At 61.2% G+C, this 19029-nt stretch overlaps 2 protein-coding genes across 8 annotated transcripts in view; one reads left to right on the top strand and one right to left on the bottom strand.

Moving 5' to 3' along the window:
- The window catches only part of Unc93b1 (unc-93 homolog B1 (C. elegans)), a 9922-nt gene extending 9484 nt beyond the window's left edge, over positions 1 to 438 (bottom strand). For 2 of the 3 annotated variants that reach the window (XM_013021152.1, XM_013021154.1), the window contains exons 1-2: positions 274 to 438; positions 11 to 152 (exon numbers count right to left, since the gene is read on the bottom strand). In XM_013021152.1, coding sequence (XP_012876606.1) covers positions 11 to 152; positions 274 to 369 — 238 coding nt within the window. In that variant the 5' untranslated portion in view covers positions 370 to 438. The remainder of the gene's footprint in view (positions 1 to 10; positions 153 to 273) is intronic. The other variant, XM_013021153.1, reaches the window with a different exon arrangement.
- Positions 439 to 6202: 5764 nt separating this feature from the next.
- On the top strand, positions 6203 to 18510 carry Aldh3b1 (aldehyde dehydrogenase 3 family, member B1). 5 transcript variants are annotated; one of them, XM_013020999.1, is made up of 10 exons: positions 6203 to 6265; positions 8981 to 9155; positions 12029 to 12139; positions 12247 to 12367; positions 12483 to 12568; positions 12745 to 12826; positions 13695 to 14081; positions 14453 to 14619; positions 16694 to 16793; positions 18233 to 18510. In XM_013020999.1, the coding sequence occupies exons 2-10, from the start codon at positions 8994 to 8996 to the stop codon at positions 18421 to 18423; spliced, it is 1407 nt and encodes a 468-aa protein (XP_012876453.1). In that variant the 5' UTR covers positions 6203 to 6265; positions 8981 to 8993; the 3' UTR covers positions 18424 to 18510. The 5 variants fall into 5 exon arrangements, with proteins under 5 accessions (XP_012876453.1, XP_012876455.1, XP_012876456.1 ...); XM_013021001.1 differs by lacking the exon at positions 18233 to 18510 and adding an exon at positions 18087 to 18223 and having other exon boundaries at positions 12745 to 12803; XM_013021002.1 differs by lacking the exon at positions 18233 to 18510 and adding an exon at positions 18087 to 18218.
- Positions 18511 to 19029: the final 519 nt, after the last annotated feature.

Genomic DNA, 19029 nt, shown 5'->3' with positions numbered 1-19029 from the left:
GCGGCCGTACCCAGGTAGACGCCGTAGGTGAGCATGCCGCCCGCGCTGGCCGCCAGCACGTTCTTGAGCACCCCGAGGCGCTTGCGGCGGTAGTAGCGGCGCTCCTCCTCCTCCTCGTTGTAGTTGGGGTACGCGCCCACCAGCTCGTCCAGCTGCGGACCCACACGTCGCTCGCACCCGCTGGTCGGTACGGCCCGCGCGCGTCCGTCCCACGGCTCCCGGCCCGCCGGCGGGCCACCCTGCCCCCCGCCCTGCGCTCCCGACCCCGCTCACCGGGGCGTCGGGTCCATCGGGGACCCCGAAACCGTCTTCATCGCCCTGCGGGCCCGCGGGCCCTGCCACCGGGTAGAGCGGCGGCTCGGGCTCCATGGCCGGTCAGACCCGGACCGAGGACTGGGCGCTGGTCCGCCACCCCTGACGCCCGCCAGGCCTTCCTCCCGCCGGGCCCTTCCCGCCCCGTCCCGCCCGTCCCCGCCCCCGACTAGCCACGCCCCCGGGCCGCCCCAGCCCGCCTAGCCACGCCCCTGGGCCGCCCCAGCCCGCCTAGCCACGCCCCTGGGCCACCCCAGCCGGACTAGCCACGCCCCTGAGCCTCCCCAGGCGGACTAGCCACGCCCCTGGGCCACCACAGCCGGACTAGCCACGCCCCTGAGCCGCCCCAGCCCGCCTAGCCACGCCCCTGGGCCACCACAGCCGGACTAGCCACGCCCCTGGGCCACCACAGCCGGACTAGCCACGCCCCCGGGGTGCCATGCCCCCAAGCTCTGCTCCCGGACTAGCCACGCCCCTTAATTCACTCGCGCTCGTCCTCCCTCCTTCCCGTCCCCCCTCCCCTGATTTGCACCCTGTTCCGCATGCCCAGCCCTGCCCCACCTCCTGATTCGCCCAGCCCCACCCCGCAGGTACCCTCCGTGCACGTGTATGCATACCAGTATATTTGTGTGTGCGCATGTATTTGTGTTGTGCATGTGTTTGTATGGGCCTGTGGTGTGTGCGCCTGTGGTGTCTGTATGCAGGTGAATACATGGATGTGGGCATGTGTTTGTGTGTGTGTGCACGTGCGTGCACATGTACACGTTTGGGTGCATGTGTGTGTGCTTGTGTGCGTGCATGCATGGGGTATGTGCACACGTGTGTGTCCAAGTTGTCTCCTCTGATATCCCTGTGTGGTCAGGGACTTGGCATCCAGGGTGTGAGCTCAATTATGTCCTGTCATTTAGGAATTCATCCCACCCCTTAGCACCCACCTCTGTGGCCACAAAATTGGGGGCAGCTGACACTATTTCCCAGGGTTACAGTGGAATTGTATTTTTTTAATTTTTTTAATTTATTTTTTTATTTTTATTTTTGGGGTCCAGTCGTGGGGCCTGAACTCTGGGCCTGGGCGCTGTCCCTCAGCTATTCAGCTCAAGGCTAGCGCTCTACCACTTGAGCCACAGCGCCACTTCCGGCTTTTTTTTCTTTTTGCTTATGTGGTACTGAGGAATCGAACCCAGGGCCTCAGGCATGCAAGGCAAGTGCTCCACCACTGAGCCACCTTCCCAGCCCCTGGGATTGTATTTTTTGTGTTCCAATACTGGGACTTGAACTCTTGAACTCAGGGCCTCGCTTTCTCATGTAGCTCAAGGCTAGTGATCTACCACTTGAGCCAAAGCTCCACTTCCGGCTTTTTGGTGGTTCATTGGAATTAAGAGTCTCACAGACTTTCTTAGTTTGGGCTGGCTTTGAACCGTGATCCTCAGCTCTCAGCATCCTGAGTAGCTAGGATTACAGGTATGAGCCACTGGCTCCCCAGTTTATGTTGGAATTATTGACATGATACAAAGCTTTATTCCTGGCCGGTCACTAGCTCCTCTCACTATTGCCTTTGTCAGCTCCAAACCCACCTGTCTGTAAGCCACGCACTACTTGCTCAGCCCAGCCCACCTGCCATGTCCCAAACTAGCTTCAGTTTGCTGACCTCCCTAGGGAAGGGGTTGGGGATAGAGAGGTTGCATGGTTGGGCCCTGCAAGGGAGGGTCCAGAGACTCCTGAATCGCCTGTACCCTGGCTTCCCACCTAGTTGGAAACACCCAAATATTCAGAAAATATTCAGTTCTGTTTCACACTCTGCACCTGAGGTTGTGTGCCCTCCTTGCTCTCAGTGCACACTACCACCCCGAGGAAGAGGGAGCCCCACTCTTTCCTACCTTGTGTTCAGCTCCTTGTCTGAGAGGCTGGCTGGTACCTCGTCCCCCTGTGTAGGTGATTGTATCAAGCTCTTACTTAGTGATCGATAAATGTGATTGGATGGATGAGTGACCAGCTGATGAGCCCCACCCCAGGGGGGTCACTGGGAGACATGCCGGGCTCTGGAACTTGCAGAGGCCTTCAGATTTGAGGTGGTGACATTTCTGCAAGTGGTGCCCAGGTGCAGCTGTGGTGAGGCAGGTGGGTGAATTAGCACCGCGATGCAGGTGCTGACTGCCTGGAAGTGGGAGCTACAGAGGGAGCAGGAGAAAGGGGAGAGCCTGAAGTACAGGAGCCGAGAAAGGGGCGGGAGGCCGGAGTGTAGGGACACAGGAGGCCAGAAGCTGCAGTGGGAGTGGACCCCAAGGTTCTTTGTCTTGGGCGATGACCAAATCCATGCTTATTTAGTCCTATAGAATTCAGTGGGCAGGTGTGTGGCTGGGATAGGAAGGAGGCTGCTGACGTGGGTGGTGTGGTACACGGACTGGGGGCTTCAAGCAGAGCCCAGGGCCCAGCCCACTCCAAGTATCCATGAAATGCTGTGGGTAGAGAGCAGGCCTGGCAGAGCACAAGACCCTGTGTGTCCTTCTGTGTGGCCCTGGCTGGGGCACTACTCTTCTCTGGGCAGAGATGCCTAATGGTGTGAGAATTTGCACAGAGGTGCCTACACGCTTTGCTGAGGGAGCAAACTGTGCCAGGTGCAATCACTGCTGTTCCCTGAGTGCTGTTCCTGTGACCTCTTAACTTTGCACCTGGGAAGGTCACCCTGGCCTGGTGGAGGCCCACAAGCCTGAGTCAGGAAGGTCCTGGCCTCAAAGCCAGTGGGGCCAGGACCTGAGGGATAGCTACTTCTTAAGAGAGCAGCAAAGGGGGCATGAGCCCGTCCACACATCTTATACTGTTGTGTGCCTCGTGTCCTATCAGATGATTTCCAGAGACTTACGGATTTTTCTGTGCCCGGGCTGGCTTTGAACCACGATCCTCAGATTTCAGCCTCCTGAGTAGCTAAGATTACAGGCGTGCACCACCAGCACCCAGCCTGCCTTTCTTCTCTGTTTCTTGGTCTGGTTTTGGGGATTTTGAGGCAGGGACTTGCTGTGTAGCCCCAGCTGGCCCAGAACTCCGGATCGTCCTGCTCCAGCACACTCCTGTTCCGCCTCACTGCCGCCCCATGAGGCAGAGCCAACCCCTCTTGTGAGTGAGGTCACAGGCTGGTGAGGGGATGTGACTCGCTGTGGAGACTTAGCCTCCAGCTGGGAAGACTGTCAGTAGCAAGAGTGCAGACGGGAATGAAGGAACAAATGTGTGCATGAATGAATCGCTTGCTGCTGCCACATCCCTGGCCTGGCTGCCCTGGCCTGGCCCTGGCTCCCGGAGGGGCTGGGGAAACAGAGACTCTGCATCAAGTCTTACAAAGCAAGCCAAGCAGGCCAGGCTGGGCAGTTGTGGGAAGAGGGCCTGACTTTCTGCCCAGGGATGAACAGAGGGATTCTGGGAGGGAAACAGGGGGCTTCCTGGTCCTGGCAGAGGAGAAAGGAGCCCTGATCTGGGGGACAGACCTGACCTTGGGCCTCTCAGTGGGCCTCAGTTTCCCCTGTACATTCGACTCCTTGAGCTAAGTGTCTTGGGCAGTGTGGACAGTAGAGCCTAAGGGTTCGAGGGTCAGTTAGTGGGACTGGGCCTGGAGTCCAGGCAGCAGCCCCGGGGGTGGGGAGTGGGGGCACTGGGAATTGTGACAGTTCCAGGCCTACAAACACGAATTAGATCATTTCTTCCTCCCATCACTTGGGTCCCCACGACTGAGTCTCGGGACCAGGACCGGAAGGCGGGCACACCGCACCATCTCTGCTCCAGGCACAGCGTACTTGGCCATGTTGTCTCCTCTGCCCATCCAAACACTGCTCCTGTTGCCAGCCCAGTTTTCCCAGAACACCAATGTAAAGTGACAGCCCCGGAGAAAGAGGCGAGACCTGCAAGGGGCAGGATCTGTCTGGCCCACAGACCATGAACTCAACCCTATCAGAAACGTCAGGGCTGGGCTGCTGGCTAGAGTCTCAGGAGACTGAGATCTGAGGCTCAAGGTTCAAAGTCAGCCCAGGCAGACGAATCCAAGACATTCTTATCTCCAATTGAAAGCAAAGAGCCAGAAGTAGAGGTGTGGACCAAGGAGTAGAGCGCCAGCCTTGAGCAAAAAAGCCAAGCAAGAGCATGAGGCCCTGAATTCAAGCCTCAGTAGTAAATAAACAATCCAACCAACTTCAGAACCTCTGTGTCTCCCTCCCCACCAGAGCCGCCCTGAGAGCAGCTCCTTGTGGGACCCACACAGAGGGCCTCATCTAGGCTGGGGTGTCTTCGACAAGGTCATAACTGGGAGGCCCCATCATGTCTCTAGAGCCTTAAGGAACAAGCAAAAGAAAGGTGTGGCCAGCCCGCACTGTCCCCCAAAGGTTCAGTGTCCAGTGTGCCTTCCCCGCCCCCACTCTGGAGGAGCTTTGTTGCCTGGCACAGGCAGGCTTTCTTGGGGGACTCCACCCAGGCCATTCTTGGATATGTGCCAAATTCAGCCCCTGAAGACAGGGGTTCCCCCAAAGGCCCTCCATCCAGGGAGGGCACCCTCAAGATCCTCCAATGCCCCTCCCACCCACCAGGCTTCCTCCAGTGGGCCCTTGATTTGCTGTGTGGCCTTGGATCGGTGGCTGCCTCTCTCTGGGCCTCATTGCTGACTGACAGCTGTAGGCTCAGCCCCAGCCTAGCCCCGCCTGGCACGAGGCTCTGCCAGAGCTTCTGCCTGGCTCGGCTCCAGAGAGCCGCAGCACAGGGCTGTCACATGCTGAGCCACGTGACAGCTGGCGGATGGGGGCTGCATCTTAAGCAGAGGACGGGGCTTCCGTGACCCCGACCCCCACCCCTTACCCAGGCAGCTCAAACCACCGGGCTGCTAGCGAGGGCGTGGGGCTGGACGACCTGCCCTGCCTCCCCAGGTAGGCAGAGGCCCGGGGTGGGGCTGTGACTAGCATCTCCCAGGTGCAAGGCCGGCCCGGAGGCCCTGGGGAGGAGGCTCCAGGCAGGCCCGGGGCACGCGCAGAGGGAGGCTGCGGCAGTGGCCCAGGGCACAAAGGGTGTCTCCCACACACCTGAACCCAACCACCTGCCGTCTGCAGGATCGTGGCGTTTGTGCCAGGCTCCCCGAGGTGCCCGGGTGGGGCGGGGGACAGGCGGGGGACAGGCGGGGGCAGGCCCCCGGCACCCAGCACGGCAGGACCCCAGGGATCACCACGGCGACACACAGCGCAGTGACGGCTGTCCTGCAGGGCGGGGAGCGGGCCGGTCCCTGGGAGCTGCAGGGGCGTCTGCGGGTCTGTGGATGGGGACACACCGGAGCCGTCCTGAGCTGGGATTTCTCGACTCTTGTTTTTGTTTTATTTTGTGTGTCAGTCCTGGGGCGTGTTCTCAGGGCCTGGGGGCTGGCCTGGAACTTTTTTTGCTCAAGGCTGGCCCTCTACCACTTGAGCCATGCCTTTACTTGCAGTTTTTTGGTAGTTAATTGGAAGTAAGAGTCTCACGGACTTTCCTGCCTGGCCGGCTTTGAACTATGGTCTTTAGATCCTAGCCTCCTGAGTGGCTAGGATTACAGGCGAGAGCCACTAGTATGCAGCCTGGACTCTCTTCATTGTGCAGATAGGGAAACTGAGGCTTAGGGTAAAGGAAGGGGGGGAGGCAGGGCCTTTCTTGCTAGTCAAGGCCACCAGGCCCCACCCCACTGCCCTGGGCTCCCTTCTCCTAGGGCTGAGCCCCTCATACTCGTGCTGTGTGGCCCTGGACTGGCGTGGATCCTCTCTGGGCCCTGGCTTCTCCTCTGCGGAAGCAATCTAGAGGCCCTGAAGGAGGGGGTGGCTTTCTGCTGCCAACGGCCCAGAGCCGAGGTCAGGCACGGGGCCAGGGCGGCCCCGCCCCAGGGCTGGTGTTGTTGGACATTTCATAAGCGCAGCGCCGGGACCGAGTGAGGACGCGCAAGAGGTACAGCGGCCTCCCGGGGAGGCCGGGGCCGCGGTGAGCTGTCAGGGCGGGGATCTGGGTGAGCCACTCTGGGTGCGGCCACCCTGGCACCCTGGCGCTGGCCTGGTCTTGCTGGGAGAAAGGAGAAGTTGGAGGGGTGGGGGAGAGGATGTCCGGGAGCTCTGTCTGTCTGTCTGTCAGGCCCATGCGTTCCGTCTATCAGGCTCAAGTGCTCTGCCTGACATCTGCCTGGCAGGCACAGCTGTTCTGTCTGTCTGTCTGTCTGGTGCAGGTGCTCTGTCTGTCAGACCTGAGCTGCCGGTTCTGGGGCTCTGGACATCCTGTGAGCCCTCCAAGAGGGCCAACTTCTCATTCAGGCAACAACTGTGTCCCCAGTGCTGCCAGGGAGACCAGGCTGGTGGGGACGCGAGCAATGGACTTTGTGGGCGGGGGAGGAGGGCCTGCTGGCAGGCTGCCTGTGTGTGGGAGGGGCTGGGGTGCCAAGCTCCCCAAGGAGCCGGGACGGGAGGGGCTGCTGCGCGCAGCTCGGGCCGGCCTCATGCAATCCAGGCTCATCCCTTGGAATGGAAAGCCCTGGGCCTGCCAGCCTTTGAGGGCAGCCCAGGACCCCAACCTCCAGCATCCGTGGCTGCTTCCTGGGGCCGGGGTGGGGGTGGGGGTGGCTCCTGGGCGCTTTGACCAAGCTTCCACTCTTCTCTGTCAGCCATGGCCCACACGGGATCAAGTCCCACGGGCATGACCCGCACGTGCTCCCCCACAAACCCGCCCCACCGATGACCACAGGCTCTGTCCCATTGCACAGCTAGGAAAAGCGAGCCACAGGGGCGCGTAACCTGCCCCGTGACCTCTGGCTGGCGCAGCACATGCAGCCGCTGAGATTTGGACCCAGGCCGCCGGACCCCAGACCACGCGACAAACTTAGGTCTGAGCAAGGGGAGGCAATCAGTTGCACCTGCTACAGGGCAGGGGGTCAGGGCTCCCCAATCCATGAACCCCCAGAGCCTGGAGCACAGCTCTGACTGCTTCCCCTCCCTCCCCGCTAGGCTTTAAGACCCTCTGCACCAGCACCTGTGGGCTACCACAGCAAGCAAAGTTCCTTAGTCAGCGTCTGATGTGTGTGTGTGTGTGTGTGAGAGAGAGAGAGAGAGAGAGAGGGAGATTACTGGGGTTTGAACTCAAGGCCTTGTGTTCTTATTTTTCTTTCTTTTTTGATTGGTTCTGGGCCTGGGCGCTGTCCCTCAGCTCTTCAGCTCAAGGCAAGTGCTCTACCACTTGAGCCACAGTGCCTCTTCCAATTTTCTGGTGGTTCATTGGAGATAAGAGTCTCATGGACTTTACTGCCTGGGTTGGCTTTGAACTGCGATCCTCAGATCTCAGCCTCCTGAGTAGCCAGGATGACAGGCGTGAGCCACTAGTGCCTGGCTAATTATTGTTTTTTCAAGGACTCTCCAAACCCATGGTCTTGGGGGGGGCTGGTCCTGCCCTGCCCCACCCCCACAGACTCCCTGGGCCTGCCAGCCCCCCTCAGCCAATGAGGCGAGGCGGTCTACAGGGGTGGGACCGCCTAGCAGGGAAATTCCTGCGAATGGAACCGGACCCAGTTGCCCTCACTGGGTACGCTCTTGCCCTTGGTGGACAGGGCAGTGCCCACCAGACTCTGGTTTGCAGCCCACGAGTGTCCCTTCCCTGCAGGAAGAGCCTCAGCCATCCCTCTGCCCGGGAGGCTGATGGTGCTGCACCCAGCGAAGGCGGGCTTGGGGCCCTGCGCCGCCCGAGGCCTGGCGTGCGTGGGAACCCCGGTTCTCTTGTCCTGGATGGCTCGCCAGTTCTCTTGTGAGGTCGCAGGCGGCCCCCACCCCCCTGCTGGAGACTCCCCAGGGCCTGTCTACAGCCAGCCGTGGGGGAGGGGCAGGGGGCAGTCCCGTTGCTAGGAGCAGCTGCTGGAATGTTCCACACCCCACCAGGGAGAGCTCCCTGTCCACAAGCTGCCTTCTGCCCTGAGCTCTTCACATTTTTGTGGGCTCTGCGAAACCTCCAATGAGGGGCAGGCAGGGCTGCGGCTCCCCCTCTACCGGGGCCAGCGGGAGTCTGCGGCAACATGGGGTGGGAAAGCACCAGCCGCGCGCCAGCACCTGTGCCTCACGCCTGTAATCCCAGCTGCACAGGAGGCTGAGAGCTGAGGGACGTGGTTCAAAGCCAGCCCAGGCAAGAAGGACCCTCCTCCCATCTCTAATGATCAGCCAAGGGCTAGTGACTCCAGGAGTAGAGCACCAGCCTGGAGTCAAAAAGCTCAAGGACAGAGCTCAGGCCTGAGCCCATGAGCACAAGTACGCGTGTAAGTGTGCAGGCACGTGCGCGCTCGCACACACACACACACACACACACAGAGCATGATTGAGGGGGCGGTGATATCTGTGACCCCCTTAAGCATGGCTGATCTTTATTGCATGTTCTGGTGGCCTGTGGGCTTTGTGTCACTTTCTCTCCTGTTACAAATGAGGAAACTGAGGCAAGTCTCACACTGCTAAGAGCAGAGCCCAGAGCCCTGCAGAGGGCTCTGTCCTCCTTTGCCTCCTGCCCTCTGCCCCGGTCACCTGGGTCCCGGCAGCCCTGAACCTGTGGCTTTGGGCTAGGCCTGGCGGTGCCCCCCTCCCCAGGGCAGGGGGCGGGGAAGCGGGGCCCGGCCCTGTGTGGTTGGGTGTCGGGGCCGCCCTGCCCAGCCAAGTCACGCTGTCCTGTCTGGCAGGATGGAGCCGCTGGAGGACACACTGCGGCGGCTGCGGGAGGCCTTCTGCGCGGGCCGCACACGGCCGGCTGAGTTCCGGGCGGCGCAGCTCCGGGGCCTGGGCCGCTTCCTGCAGGACCACAAGCAGCAGCTGCAGCAGGCGCTGGCCCAGGACCTGCACAAGGTGTGGATGCGGGGAGGGGCAGCAGGGGTGAGGCAGGAGGGGAGCTCCTTCCTCAAACAGAACCCACCGTGCCCCACCAACCCGTTCCCTTCTGCCATCACTCAACCTCTAGACTCCAGGGGTGCCAAGCAAAGCTAAGCCCAGCCTCTACAGAGCTGGTCTGGGGGAGATAGGACCACAGTGCAGCATATACACAGAATACTGGCTGGTAACAAGGTCATAGAAACACTTCCAGTGTGAAGCTGGGGGTCAGGAAGAGTTTGAGAAAGGGATGTTAGGAACAGGAAGGGGGAGAAGGAGAGATCTACAGGGCATAGCATGTGCAAAGGCCCTGTGGCAGAGGGAACTTTATACATATGTGTTTGAGGAGCCCAGTGTGGCTGTGGAAAACAGATCTAGAAGCTGAGGCCCAGGGAGGTGGGCCACACCAGGCAGGCTCTAGTTGGCCCTGGAGGACTTAGGCTCCCCCTGGGTACAGTGGGCACCAGCCTGGAGATCAGTCCCAGTTCCAGCAACAGCCATGCAAGCTGGAGTGCTCCCCCCAGAAAAGACAAACAGCACACAGTTCCCTGTAGGCCAGACCCCGAGTCCATCACCAGCAAGGCCGCTCTGTTCCAGGACAGCCATCCAACAGGTTGTCCTGGTGGCTCCTCTTCTCTGAGTAAAATGTCCCCTCCTTCAGCCCCTGTGCTCCTGGGAGCCCTGTGGGCACTGTCCCCTCCACCTGTCCCCAGCCCAGGCCAGCCTCCCCGGAGTCCCTGTTTCCCTTCTCAGCTCATATTTCACTTCTGCCTTCCCATCCTTACAAAGGGAGCAGTGGCCCAGAAAATTCAATCTGTGCCTCACTGTGATCTTGGCCAACCTGCGGTCCCCATCCTCCCGGCACTCCTGAACCCTTGCTTAATCCCCTTCCTGCAGCCATCGCCCAGCCGCCCCCAGTCGGCTCAGACAGGGCAAGCCCAGCCAGGAAGGGATGACTTAAAGTGCCCCGTCCTCCCCAAAGCAATCTCTGCTAGGCCCAGGCCTCTGCTGACCCCTGCAAAGTTGCCCAGGGCTGGGCAGGCCAGCACTTCCGGGCACAGAGGGGGCTGTAGGGCATGTTGGGCCAGGCCCAGCCACCAGGGGGCACTGGCTGGCGGGATGTCTGTGGGTCTCCAAGCTCACAGCCCCTCCACCCCCAGACTCAGCGCTGGCCTTGACCTTTGAACCCTCCCGGCTCCCCTTGGGCCTTTAATCTCTACTCTAACCCAGGAGCACTTGGATCAAGGTGGTTGTGACTCCGACAGGGAGACATTGGGGCTGGTGTTCCCGGCCTTGGCCTCCGGCCGCCTAGTTCTCTCCTGGAGTAGAGGCAAAGCACATGGCTGGCAGAGATTGATGCCAGGTCCCCATCGACTCTGTCTCCTTCGCACTCTTGCCCCCGGCACCTGACAGGGGCCCCTGGGAACTGCCATCATTTGTCCAGGAAAGTCTGTGTCTTGTGTCCCCTGCGGACAGACGTGCACACAGCAGGAGTCAGGTCCTGTCGCGGCTCTGCCTGCAGGCCTCCACTGCCCAGCCCACGCCCCTGACGGCGAAGAGCAAGCCATCGCCAGCCATTGAGCTTTGGTGCCTGCCAGGATCTTTGCCCAGAATATTCCAGACATGTTCCAGATGTCCCGGGCTCCTTCCTGCCCCTTCCTCAGGTCACAGCTCAATTGTCAGATCATGTGGCCAGGTGTGATGGTGCTCTTGTAATCGCAGCACTCAGGATGTGGAGGCAGGAAGATCACACGTTTGAGGCCAGCCTGGGCTGGCCTTGTCTATGAATGAACGACACCGTCCTATCCCAGAAACTTGCACCAATACCTTGCCCACAGACCAAAAGTGTACCTGCAGGTACACTGGTACACACCTGTGACCTGTGTTCTCATTCTCTGTCTACCCCTGCCCTCTTCCACTTTTCTCATAGAACCAGCCATGGCCTCACTGGGCACGGTGGCTCATGCCTGTAATACCAGCTACCCAGGAGGCAGAGATCAGGAGAAGTGAGGTTCAAAGTCAGGGCAAAAAAAAAAAAAAGAAGTTGTGAGTCGCTGGTAATGGGGCGCCACACAGCTGCCCCTCAGCCTCCCACGAGAGAAGGGAGAATGGCAGCCTTGACCCAGGCCTGCCCTGGCAAAAAGTAAGGTCTCAAACATAGCTAAGCTGAGGCTGTGGCGGGAGAGGCTGTGGGCCTGCCCGGTAAGCTCCTGCTATAGTGCAGGCGCAAGAACACCTCTGCAGTGGGAGTGCACACACGCATGCATGCAAGAACCTCTGCAGTGGGAGTGAATGCACACATGCATGCAAGAACACCCCTGCAGCGGGAGTGAATGCACACATGCATGCATGAACACCTCTGCAGTGGGAGTGAATGCACACATGCATGCATGGACACCTCTGCAGTGGGAGTGAATGCATGCATGCATGAACACCTCTGCAGTGGGAGTGCATGCACACATGCATGCATGAACACCTCTGCAGTGGGGTGCATGCACACATGCATGCATGAACACCTCTGCAGTGGGAGTGAATGCACACATGCATGCACGAACACCTCTGCAGTGGGAGTGAATGCACACATGCATGCAAGAACACCTCTGCAGTGGGAGTGAATGCGTGCATGCATGCAAGAACCTCTGCAGTGGGAGTGCATGCACACATGCATGAATACCTCTGCAGTGGGAGTGCATGCACGCATGCATGAACACCTCTGCAGTGGGAGTGCATGCACACATGCACAATGCATGAACACCTCTGCAGTGGGAGTGCATGCGTGCATGCATGCATGGGAGGTGCAGGCCCTGCAGGGATGGGGCTGGGCCAGCGTGACCCCCTGTCCCTCCCTGCAGTCAGACTTTGAGTCCCTGGTGTCTGAGATTGTCATCAGCCAGGGCGAGGTGGACTTGGCCCTCAGGAACTTGCGGGCCTGGATGAAAGATGAGCGTGTGTCCAGGAACCTGGTGAGCGTCCGTGCCCGGGGGTGGACAGGAGGGTTGGGGGGACTGCTTGCTCCCACCTTATGGCCCCCCCAGGCTCCCAAGCCGCTCACCCAGGCTCCCCATTCCAGGCCACACAGCTGGACTCTGCCTTCATCCGGAAGGAACCCTTCGGGCTGGTGCTCATTGTGGCCCCGTGGAACTACCCCGTGAACCTCACGCTGGTGCCCCTGGTGGGGGCGCTCGCGGCCGGTGAGCACCCCACCCATTCCATTCCCATAGCTCACCCATAGGTGGGGGAGGGGGACCAGCCATTGGCCGCCCCGGCCCAGGGCCCGGCCCAGCGCACTCCCCACACTCCCCGCAGGGAACTGTGTGGTGCTGAAGCCCTCGGAGCTCAGCAGGAGCACAGAGAAGGTCCTAGCTGAGGAGCTGCCCCGCTACCTGGATCCAGTGAGCAGGACAGACAGGAGCCCAAGTCCATGGCCTCAGTTTCCCCCCTCAAGCTGGGTGGGCTGGGTGGAGTGGGCTGGAGAGGGACCCCCCCCCGCACACAGCCTGGGCCCCGGATGGAGGGACTGGAGAGCTGGGATGGGAGGCAGCCTCGGCCGTGCCCCCCCCCCCCGCAGAGCTGCTTTGCCGTGGTGCTCGGGGGCCCCTCAGAGACGGAGCAGCTGCTGGAGCACAGGTTTGACTACATCTTCTTCACAGGTGAGGCCGGGGCCTCCCAGGGAGGCACGCTGGGGGGGGGGGTTCAGCTCTGGGAGTCTAGGAGGGACCAAGGCAAGTGGCCAGTCCAGGAAAACCTGGGCAAGCCGTTGGCCGCCCTGGGGTCAGCTCTGCCTCCCCCTCCAGCTGAGAAGCCCGGGGTGCCAGGATCCCTCAGGACCCGGCTCACCCCCCAACCCCGGGCTCCTGCTCAGCTCCCACAGTGCCAGGCCCCGCGTGACCCCGCCCCTTGCAGGCCCCGGCTCCAGAGGTCACCTGCCTTCACCTCACAGCCTGTACGGAGTGTACGGAGCTCCCTGACGCCACTGGCTTCCTATGAAGTCCAGGATGATGTTTCTGGAACTGAGTGGAAAACCCAGGAGTCAGCACTTCTAGGGGCCCTGCGTGTCTCACCAGACCCTTTCCCTGGGGGGACAGCGGTGGGGGCCGGGAACTGAGCCTGCCCAACCTGGGGAGCAGGAAACAGGCACGGCTCCTGCAGTCCACGGGGGAGGGGCGAGAGCAGGAGGCCCAGCTGGAGAGCTGAGGGACAGCGCCCAGGCCCAGAGTTCACATCCCACGACTGACAGAAAAAAGAGAAATCCTGGAGTGGCCCATGGGCTGCGCCACAGGGATCAAGGGGACTGCGGGGTGCGCAGAGCTCACCCTGCCTTCTAGAGCCCCGTACCTGTGGGGCTCATCGGGTAGAGAGCTCATCCCGTACCTGTGGGGCTCATCGGGGAGTCTTGCCTAGAAGGTGGCAGAGTGGTAAAAGCCCCGTGAGGCCCAGCTCTGGCTGACCCTCAAGGGAAGAGCAGCCACCACCAGGTCAGTGTGACTGAGGGGACATGGTTCCCTTCCACGTCCGCAGGGAGCCCTCGCGTAGGGCGGATCGTCATGGCCGCAGCCGCCAAGCACCTGACGCCCATCACCCTGGAGCTGGGGGGCAAGAACCCCTGCTATGTGGACGACGACTGCGACCCCCAGACCGTGGCCAACCGCGTGGCCTGGTTCCGCTACTTCAACAGCGGCCAGACCTGCGTGGCCCCCGACTACGTCCTGTGCAGCCCCGAGACGCGGGAGCGGCTGCTGCCCGCCCTGCAGAGCGCCATCACCCGTTTCTATGGCGACGACCCCAAGAGCTCCCCCAACCTGGGCCGCATCATCAACCAGAAGCACTTCCTGCGGCTGCAGGGGCTGCTGCGCTGTGGCCGCGTGGCCATCGGAGGCCAGAGCGACGAGAGCGATCGCTACATCGGTGAGGCCCGGCTCCCGGCCAGGCGCCCCCCCCCGCGGGGCCCCTTCACAAAAGGGCCCCGGCTGACCCCAGTGTGGGCCTCGGTGCCGCACCCCAGTCCAGAACACCCGCGCCCCAGACCCCTGTGCTTCTGAGCCACGACTCTTCCCATCCAAACCCGACCCCACAGCTCCGGCCCGCTGGGCTCCGACCCCAGCTCCAGGCGCCCAGACTGTGGCTCAAAACCCTGAGCCACCTCGTGCTGCCCCCTGAGGCCGGGACCCCAGCCCCTCCCATGCCGGCAGCCTGGGGTCAGGGGGGTCAGGCTGCTCCTCCCTGCCCCGGGGCACAGCGCCCACAGCCTGGAGGCCGAGCCGCCCCTGTTTCCACAGCGCCCACGGTGCTGGTGGACGTGCAGGACACGGAGCCCGTGATGCAGGAGGAAATCTTCGGGCCCATCCTGCCCCTGGTGACCGTGAGGAGCCTGGACGAGGCCATCGACTTCATCAACCAGCGGGAGAAGCCTCTGGCCCTGTATGCCTTCTCCAACAGCAGCCAGGTGCGCCTGCGCGGCGGGGCGGGGCGGGCGGGCGGGGCTCCTGCACTGTCAGCGCGCCGCCTGAGGGTGGCAGCAGAGGACACAGGGCCCTCCGTCACTCCCAGGACTGCAGGTCCCTGCCCTCCCTCCCACCTGATGGACAGCTCCCCGGGGTCTTCTCCGCGTTCTTCCACTCTTGCTCACTCATCTGAGCCTGGCGGCCAGTGTCCCCTCCCCGTGCCTGGCTCTCAAGTCACGCAGCAGCGCTGGGAGATCCCAGAATAAAGCGCTGGGTCCCGGTTCCCACTCAGGCCCAAGGCATGGCCTGGGAGGCAAGGTGAGCCGTGGTGCCCCAGCCGAGGACACCCTGAAAATCACTAGCAGTCTCCACCAGGCCCCCTGCCCTCCAAAGATTCTGTCTGAGCAGTGACTTATTTCATGCTGGTCCTAGAACTTGAACTCAGGGCCTGGGCACTGTCACTGAACATTTTTGCTCAAGGCTAGTACTCTACTGCTTGGAGCCACAGCCCCACTTCTGGCTTTTTGGTAGTTAGGAGATAAGAATCTCATGGACTTTCCCACCTGGGCTGGCTTTGAACTTTGATCTTCAGATCTCAGATTCTTGAATAGCTGGGATTACAGGTGTGAGCTACTAGTGCTTGGCTAATGGTTTATTTTTATCTTTATTTTACTACTACTGGGATTTGAACTCAGGGACCTGCACTTGCTAGGCAGGATGTCCATGATTTGAATCATACCTTCAGGCCTCAATATTTTTGTTGTACTAATACTAGGGCCTGAACTGAAGGCCTGGGTGCTGTCTTTTAACTTTTTTGCTCAAGGCTAGCACTCTACCACTTGAGCCATTATTCTACTCTGGTTTTTTCAATTGTTAATTGGAGATAAGAGTTTCACAGAATTTCCTGGGGGGAGGGGCTGGCTTTTAACTGCGGTCCTCACATCTCAGCCTCCTGAATAGCTAGGATTACAGGCATGAGCTGCCTGAGCCCAGTGAGAATCACTTATTGAGGTCACATGGAACTATGATCTATGGGCCACGTGCTGTGTCCCAGGCTGAGGGGCCTATGACCACATCCTCTCTGGTTAAACCAGGAGCTTGAGGCTCTGCTCCAACCTTCCCCACAAGTCTAGGACCAGCCCTCCCTCCATGGAACCACTTACTAGAATCTTCTGCCTCTAGAAATCCTGTGCAGTTTCCTGGCAGTGGCCGAGGGGACTCTCCCTGGTCCTGGGACACACAGTGCATCTTGTCCATCCTGCTTGGCACAACTTTGCAGCTCTCTCTGCCCAGCCTCCAGTATGGCTGGTGTCCATGCTGGTTGCTAGGCAACCAAATGATAGCTGAGCCAGATGCTGGTAATCCTAGCTACTCAGGAGGCTGAGATCTGAGGATCAAAGTTCAAAGCCAGCCTGGGCAAGGAAAATCCAGGAGACTTTTTTTTGTTGTTGTTGGTTGTTGGGCGTGAACTCCCTGCACTCTTCAGCTCAAGGTGAGCGCTCTACCGCTTGAGCCACAGTGTCACTTCCGGTTTTCTAGTGGTTTATTGGAGATAAGAGTCTCACGGACTTTTCTGCCCAAGCTGGCTTTGAACTGTGATCCTCAGATCTCAGCCTCCTGAGTAGCTAGGATTACAGGCATGAGCCACCGGCGCCCGGCTCCAGGAGACTCATCTCCAGTTAACCATCAGAAAGCGGAAAGTGGCGCTGTGGCTCAAATGGTAGCGCGCTCCCCTTGAGCTGAAGAGCTTGGGGACAGCGTCCAGGCCCAGAGTTCAAGCCCCATGACCGACCAAAAAAAAGAAAAAAGATAGTTGAACTCCTGGTGGGAGCCCCTCTGCCTGCCACCAAACCAGCTTCTGCCGCCTCATCTCGGTCACCAGGCAAAGCAGATCGGAGTCACGGCGAGGGCTGCTCAGGGCGCACAGTCTGCTCCGTCCATCCCTCCAGCAGCCCCGCAGACAGAAGGGCAAGGGCCTCAACGGGGATGCGTGAGGGCCGAGTCCCTGCTTGTGAGCCATCGGACTCCTGCTCCCAGGCCCTCCCTGTCCAACCCGCCCCCTCCGCTCTCTCCCAGGTGGTGAGGCAGGTGCTGGCGAGGACCAGCAGCGGGGGCTTCTGTGGGAACGACGGCTTCATGCACATGACCCTGGCCAGTCTGCCATTCGGAGGTGTGGGTAGGTGCCCCGGCCCTGGGCTCCCTGGCACCCCTCCAGTGCACGGAGAATGCCAGTCTGATCTCAGCACAGGGGCAGGCCGGGAGCTGGTCCTACCCCGGCCCCCCATTCCATCCCTGCTCCCATCACACAGAACCTTCCAGACCTGTCTGCACTTACCTGCAGACCCAATTCTGAAGGTATGTTAGGAGCACAAGTGTGGCCCGCGGTCTGCTGCGCCCCTGGCCCTTCTCCTAACAGCGCCGGGATGGCCTTGGCCTGACCATCCACCGCAGTGCATGGCCTCTGCTCCCTGCTGTGAGCTGACCTTGTACCCCCAGCCCCTCCCCCCCCCCGTGCCCCTGCAGCCCACCGGCAGGGCACCTCTGCTGCCGGGAAAGCATGGAAAGCCTCTGCCCGGACACCGCTGGCCCCAGCGCAGCCCCTGCCCTTCTTTGAGCCCCTTTCCCCAGCGACAGGACAGGACCACAGCAGGTGACACACCAGCCTTTTACCTGTCAAACTCAGCAACAAGCCTGGGAAGGCGGCTCAGTGGTAGAGCGCTTGCCTCGCATGCATGAAGCCCTGGGTTCCATTCCTCAGCACCACAGACACAGAAAAAGCTGGAAGTGGCACTTGGCTCAAGTGGTGGAGTGCTAGCCTTGAGCACAGAGAGGCTCAGGGACAGCGCCCAGGCCCTGAGTTCAAGCCCCAGGACTAGGGGGAAAAAAACTCAACAGATTCCATGCCAGCAGGGCGTCCCCGGAGGGCAGCGGCGCACAGCAGTGTACGGTGGGTGGGCAGAGGCTGAGGCTGGGCACTGCTGGCCTGGCTGGGATGGGGGTGTGGTGTCAGCCTCCCTGAGTTTGGCTCTTGCCTGGGTCACTGTCAGACCCGCCTGACCCATGGCTTCAGGAGGGGTGGCAGGCCCGATTCCCGGGGCTTGGGGGCTAGTCCGTGCTGCTCTCGCTAAGGGACCCCCTCGTGCCTTCTCCATCTGCTCCCCACAGCCACATGCCACCCCCTCCAAGGCACTGAGTCCCCCTGCCCCCCCCAGTCCAGGAAGCTCACATCTGCCCCTGGCTCCAGGCAGCCTGGGGGCCCCGACTTCCCTGGCTTGCTTCCCTCCCCCAACACCCAGAGCTCATGACGACAGCACAGTGCTGTGTCTGAACACTGGCTGACACTTGTCCCTTCCCCTGCCCCCGCACCCCCAGCCTGAACCCTACCCTAGGGGGTCAAGCACAGGACACCTGTCCAAAGGACAGTTCCAGAATCCATGACCTGGGCCTCTGTGTGTCTAGCCATCCCCAGCCTGCTGTCATCAGCTACTGAGCGCTCAGCCTTCGTCCCACAATGCCTTATGACTGGTCTACTAGACAAATGGAGAAACTGAGGCTCAGTGCTCAGGTCTCGCCTGACATCCTCTTGGTCGCTGACCCCGTTCTGTGTCTGCGCAGGCCACAGCGGGATGGGCAGGTACCACGGCAAGTTCTCCTTCGACACCTTCTCCCACCAGCGCGCCTGCCTGCTGCGCAGCCCGGGCCTGGAGAAGGTCAACCACATCCGCTACCCGCCCTACACGCCCGGCAAGCTGCGGCTGCTGCTGCTGGCCATGGAGGAGCGCCGCTGCAGCTGCACGCTGCTCTGAGCCCCACGCCCTCCCTAAGCCGGGGATGCTCCGGGGGCCTGGGGGTCAGAGCACAAGGAGGCCTGCCCAGCCCAGCCCAGCGCTGCCCCGCCCCGCCCCTTGACGCCTGGGGGCGGTGGTCTCACTCAGGCAGCGCTTCCCGTGGAGGGCGCAGCGGGAGCCCTCGGCCCACAGCCGATCCTCGCGGACCTGCCGTGCCTGTCTTTCCTGAGACTGTTAGAAATAAAACTAGGGGGCTGCTGACCCGCGCCACAATGTCCTGTCTTCTTTCCTGGGGTGCAGAGGGGATGCCAGCAGCATGGCCCAGCGCGGGGGCGGGCGGGGAGCACTCCTGCCCCTGGGGCCAGCTCAGCCTCTGGGATCAACAACATCGGGGCTCTCGCACCCCCTCTCCCCGAAGCCCGTCTTTGAGCACTGACACCCCCCAAGATCTGGCACTCCCCCCACTTCCCCCACCTCGTCTCCCCACGCCCCTCCTGCCTGGGGACCTCTCGTGGCTCCCCGTGGGCCACACGTTCCGGACCCCCAACAGTCCCGGCCTCAGCTGGTCCTTTTCTAGGACGCTGCCAGACCCCTCAGGCAGTTTAGACACCGCCTCCTCCAGGA

Source organism: Dipodomys ordii, unplaced genomic scaffold (assembly GCF_000151885.1).
Source record: "Dipodomys ordii isolate 6190 unplaced genomic scaffold, Dord_2.0 Scaffold54, whole genome shotgun sequence".
Taxonomy (NCBI): Eukaryota; Metazoa; Chordata; class Mammalia; order Rodentia; family Heteromyidae; genus Dipodomys; species Dipodomys ordii.
This window is presented reverse-complemented; position numbering and strand designations above follow the sequence as displayed.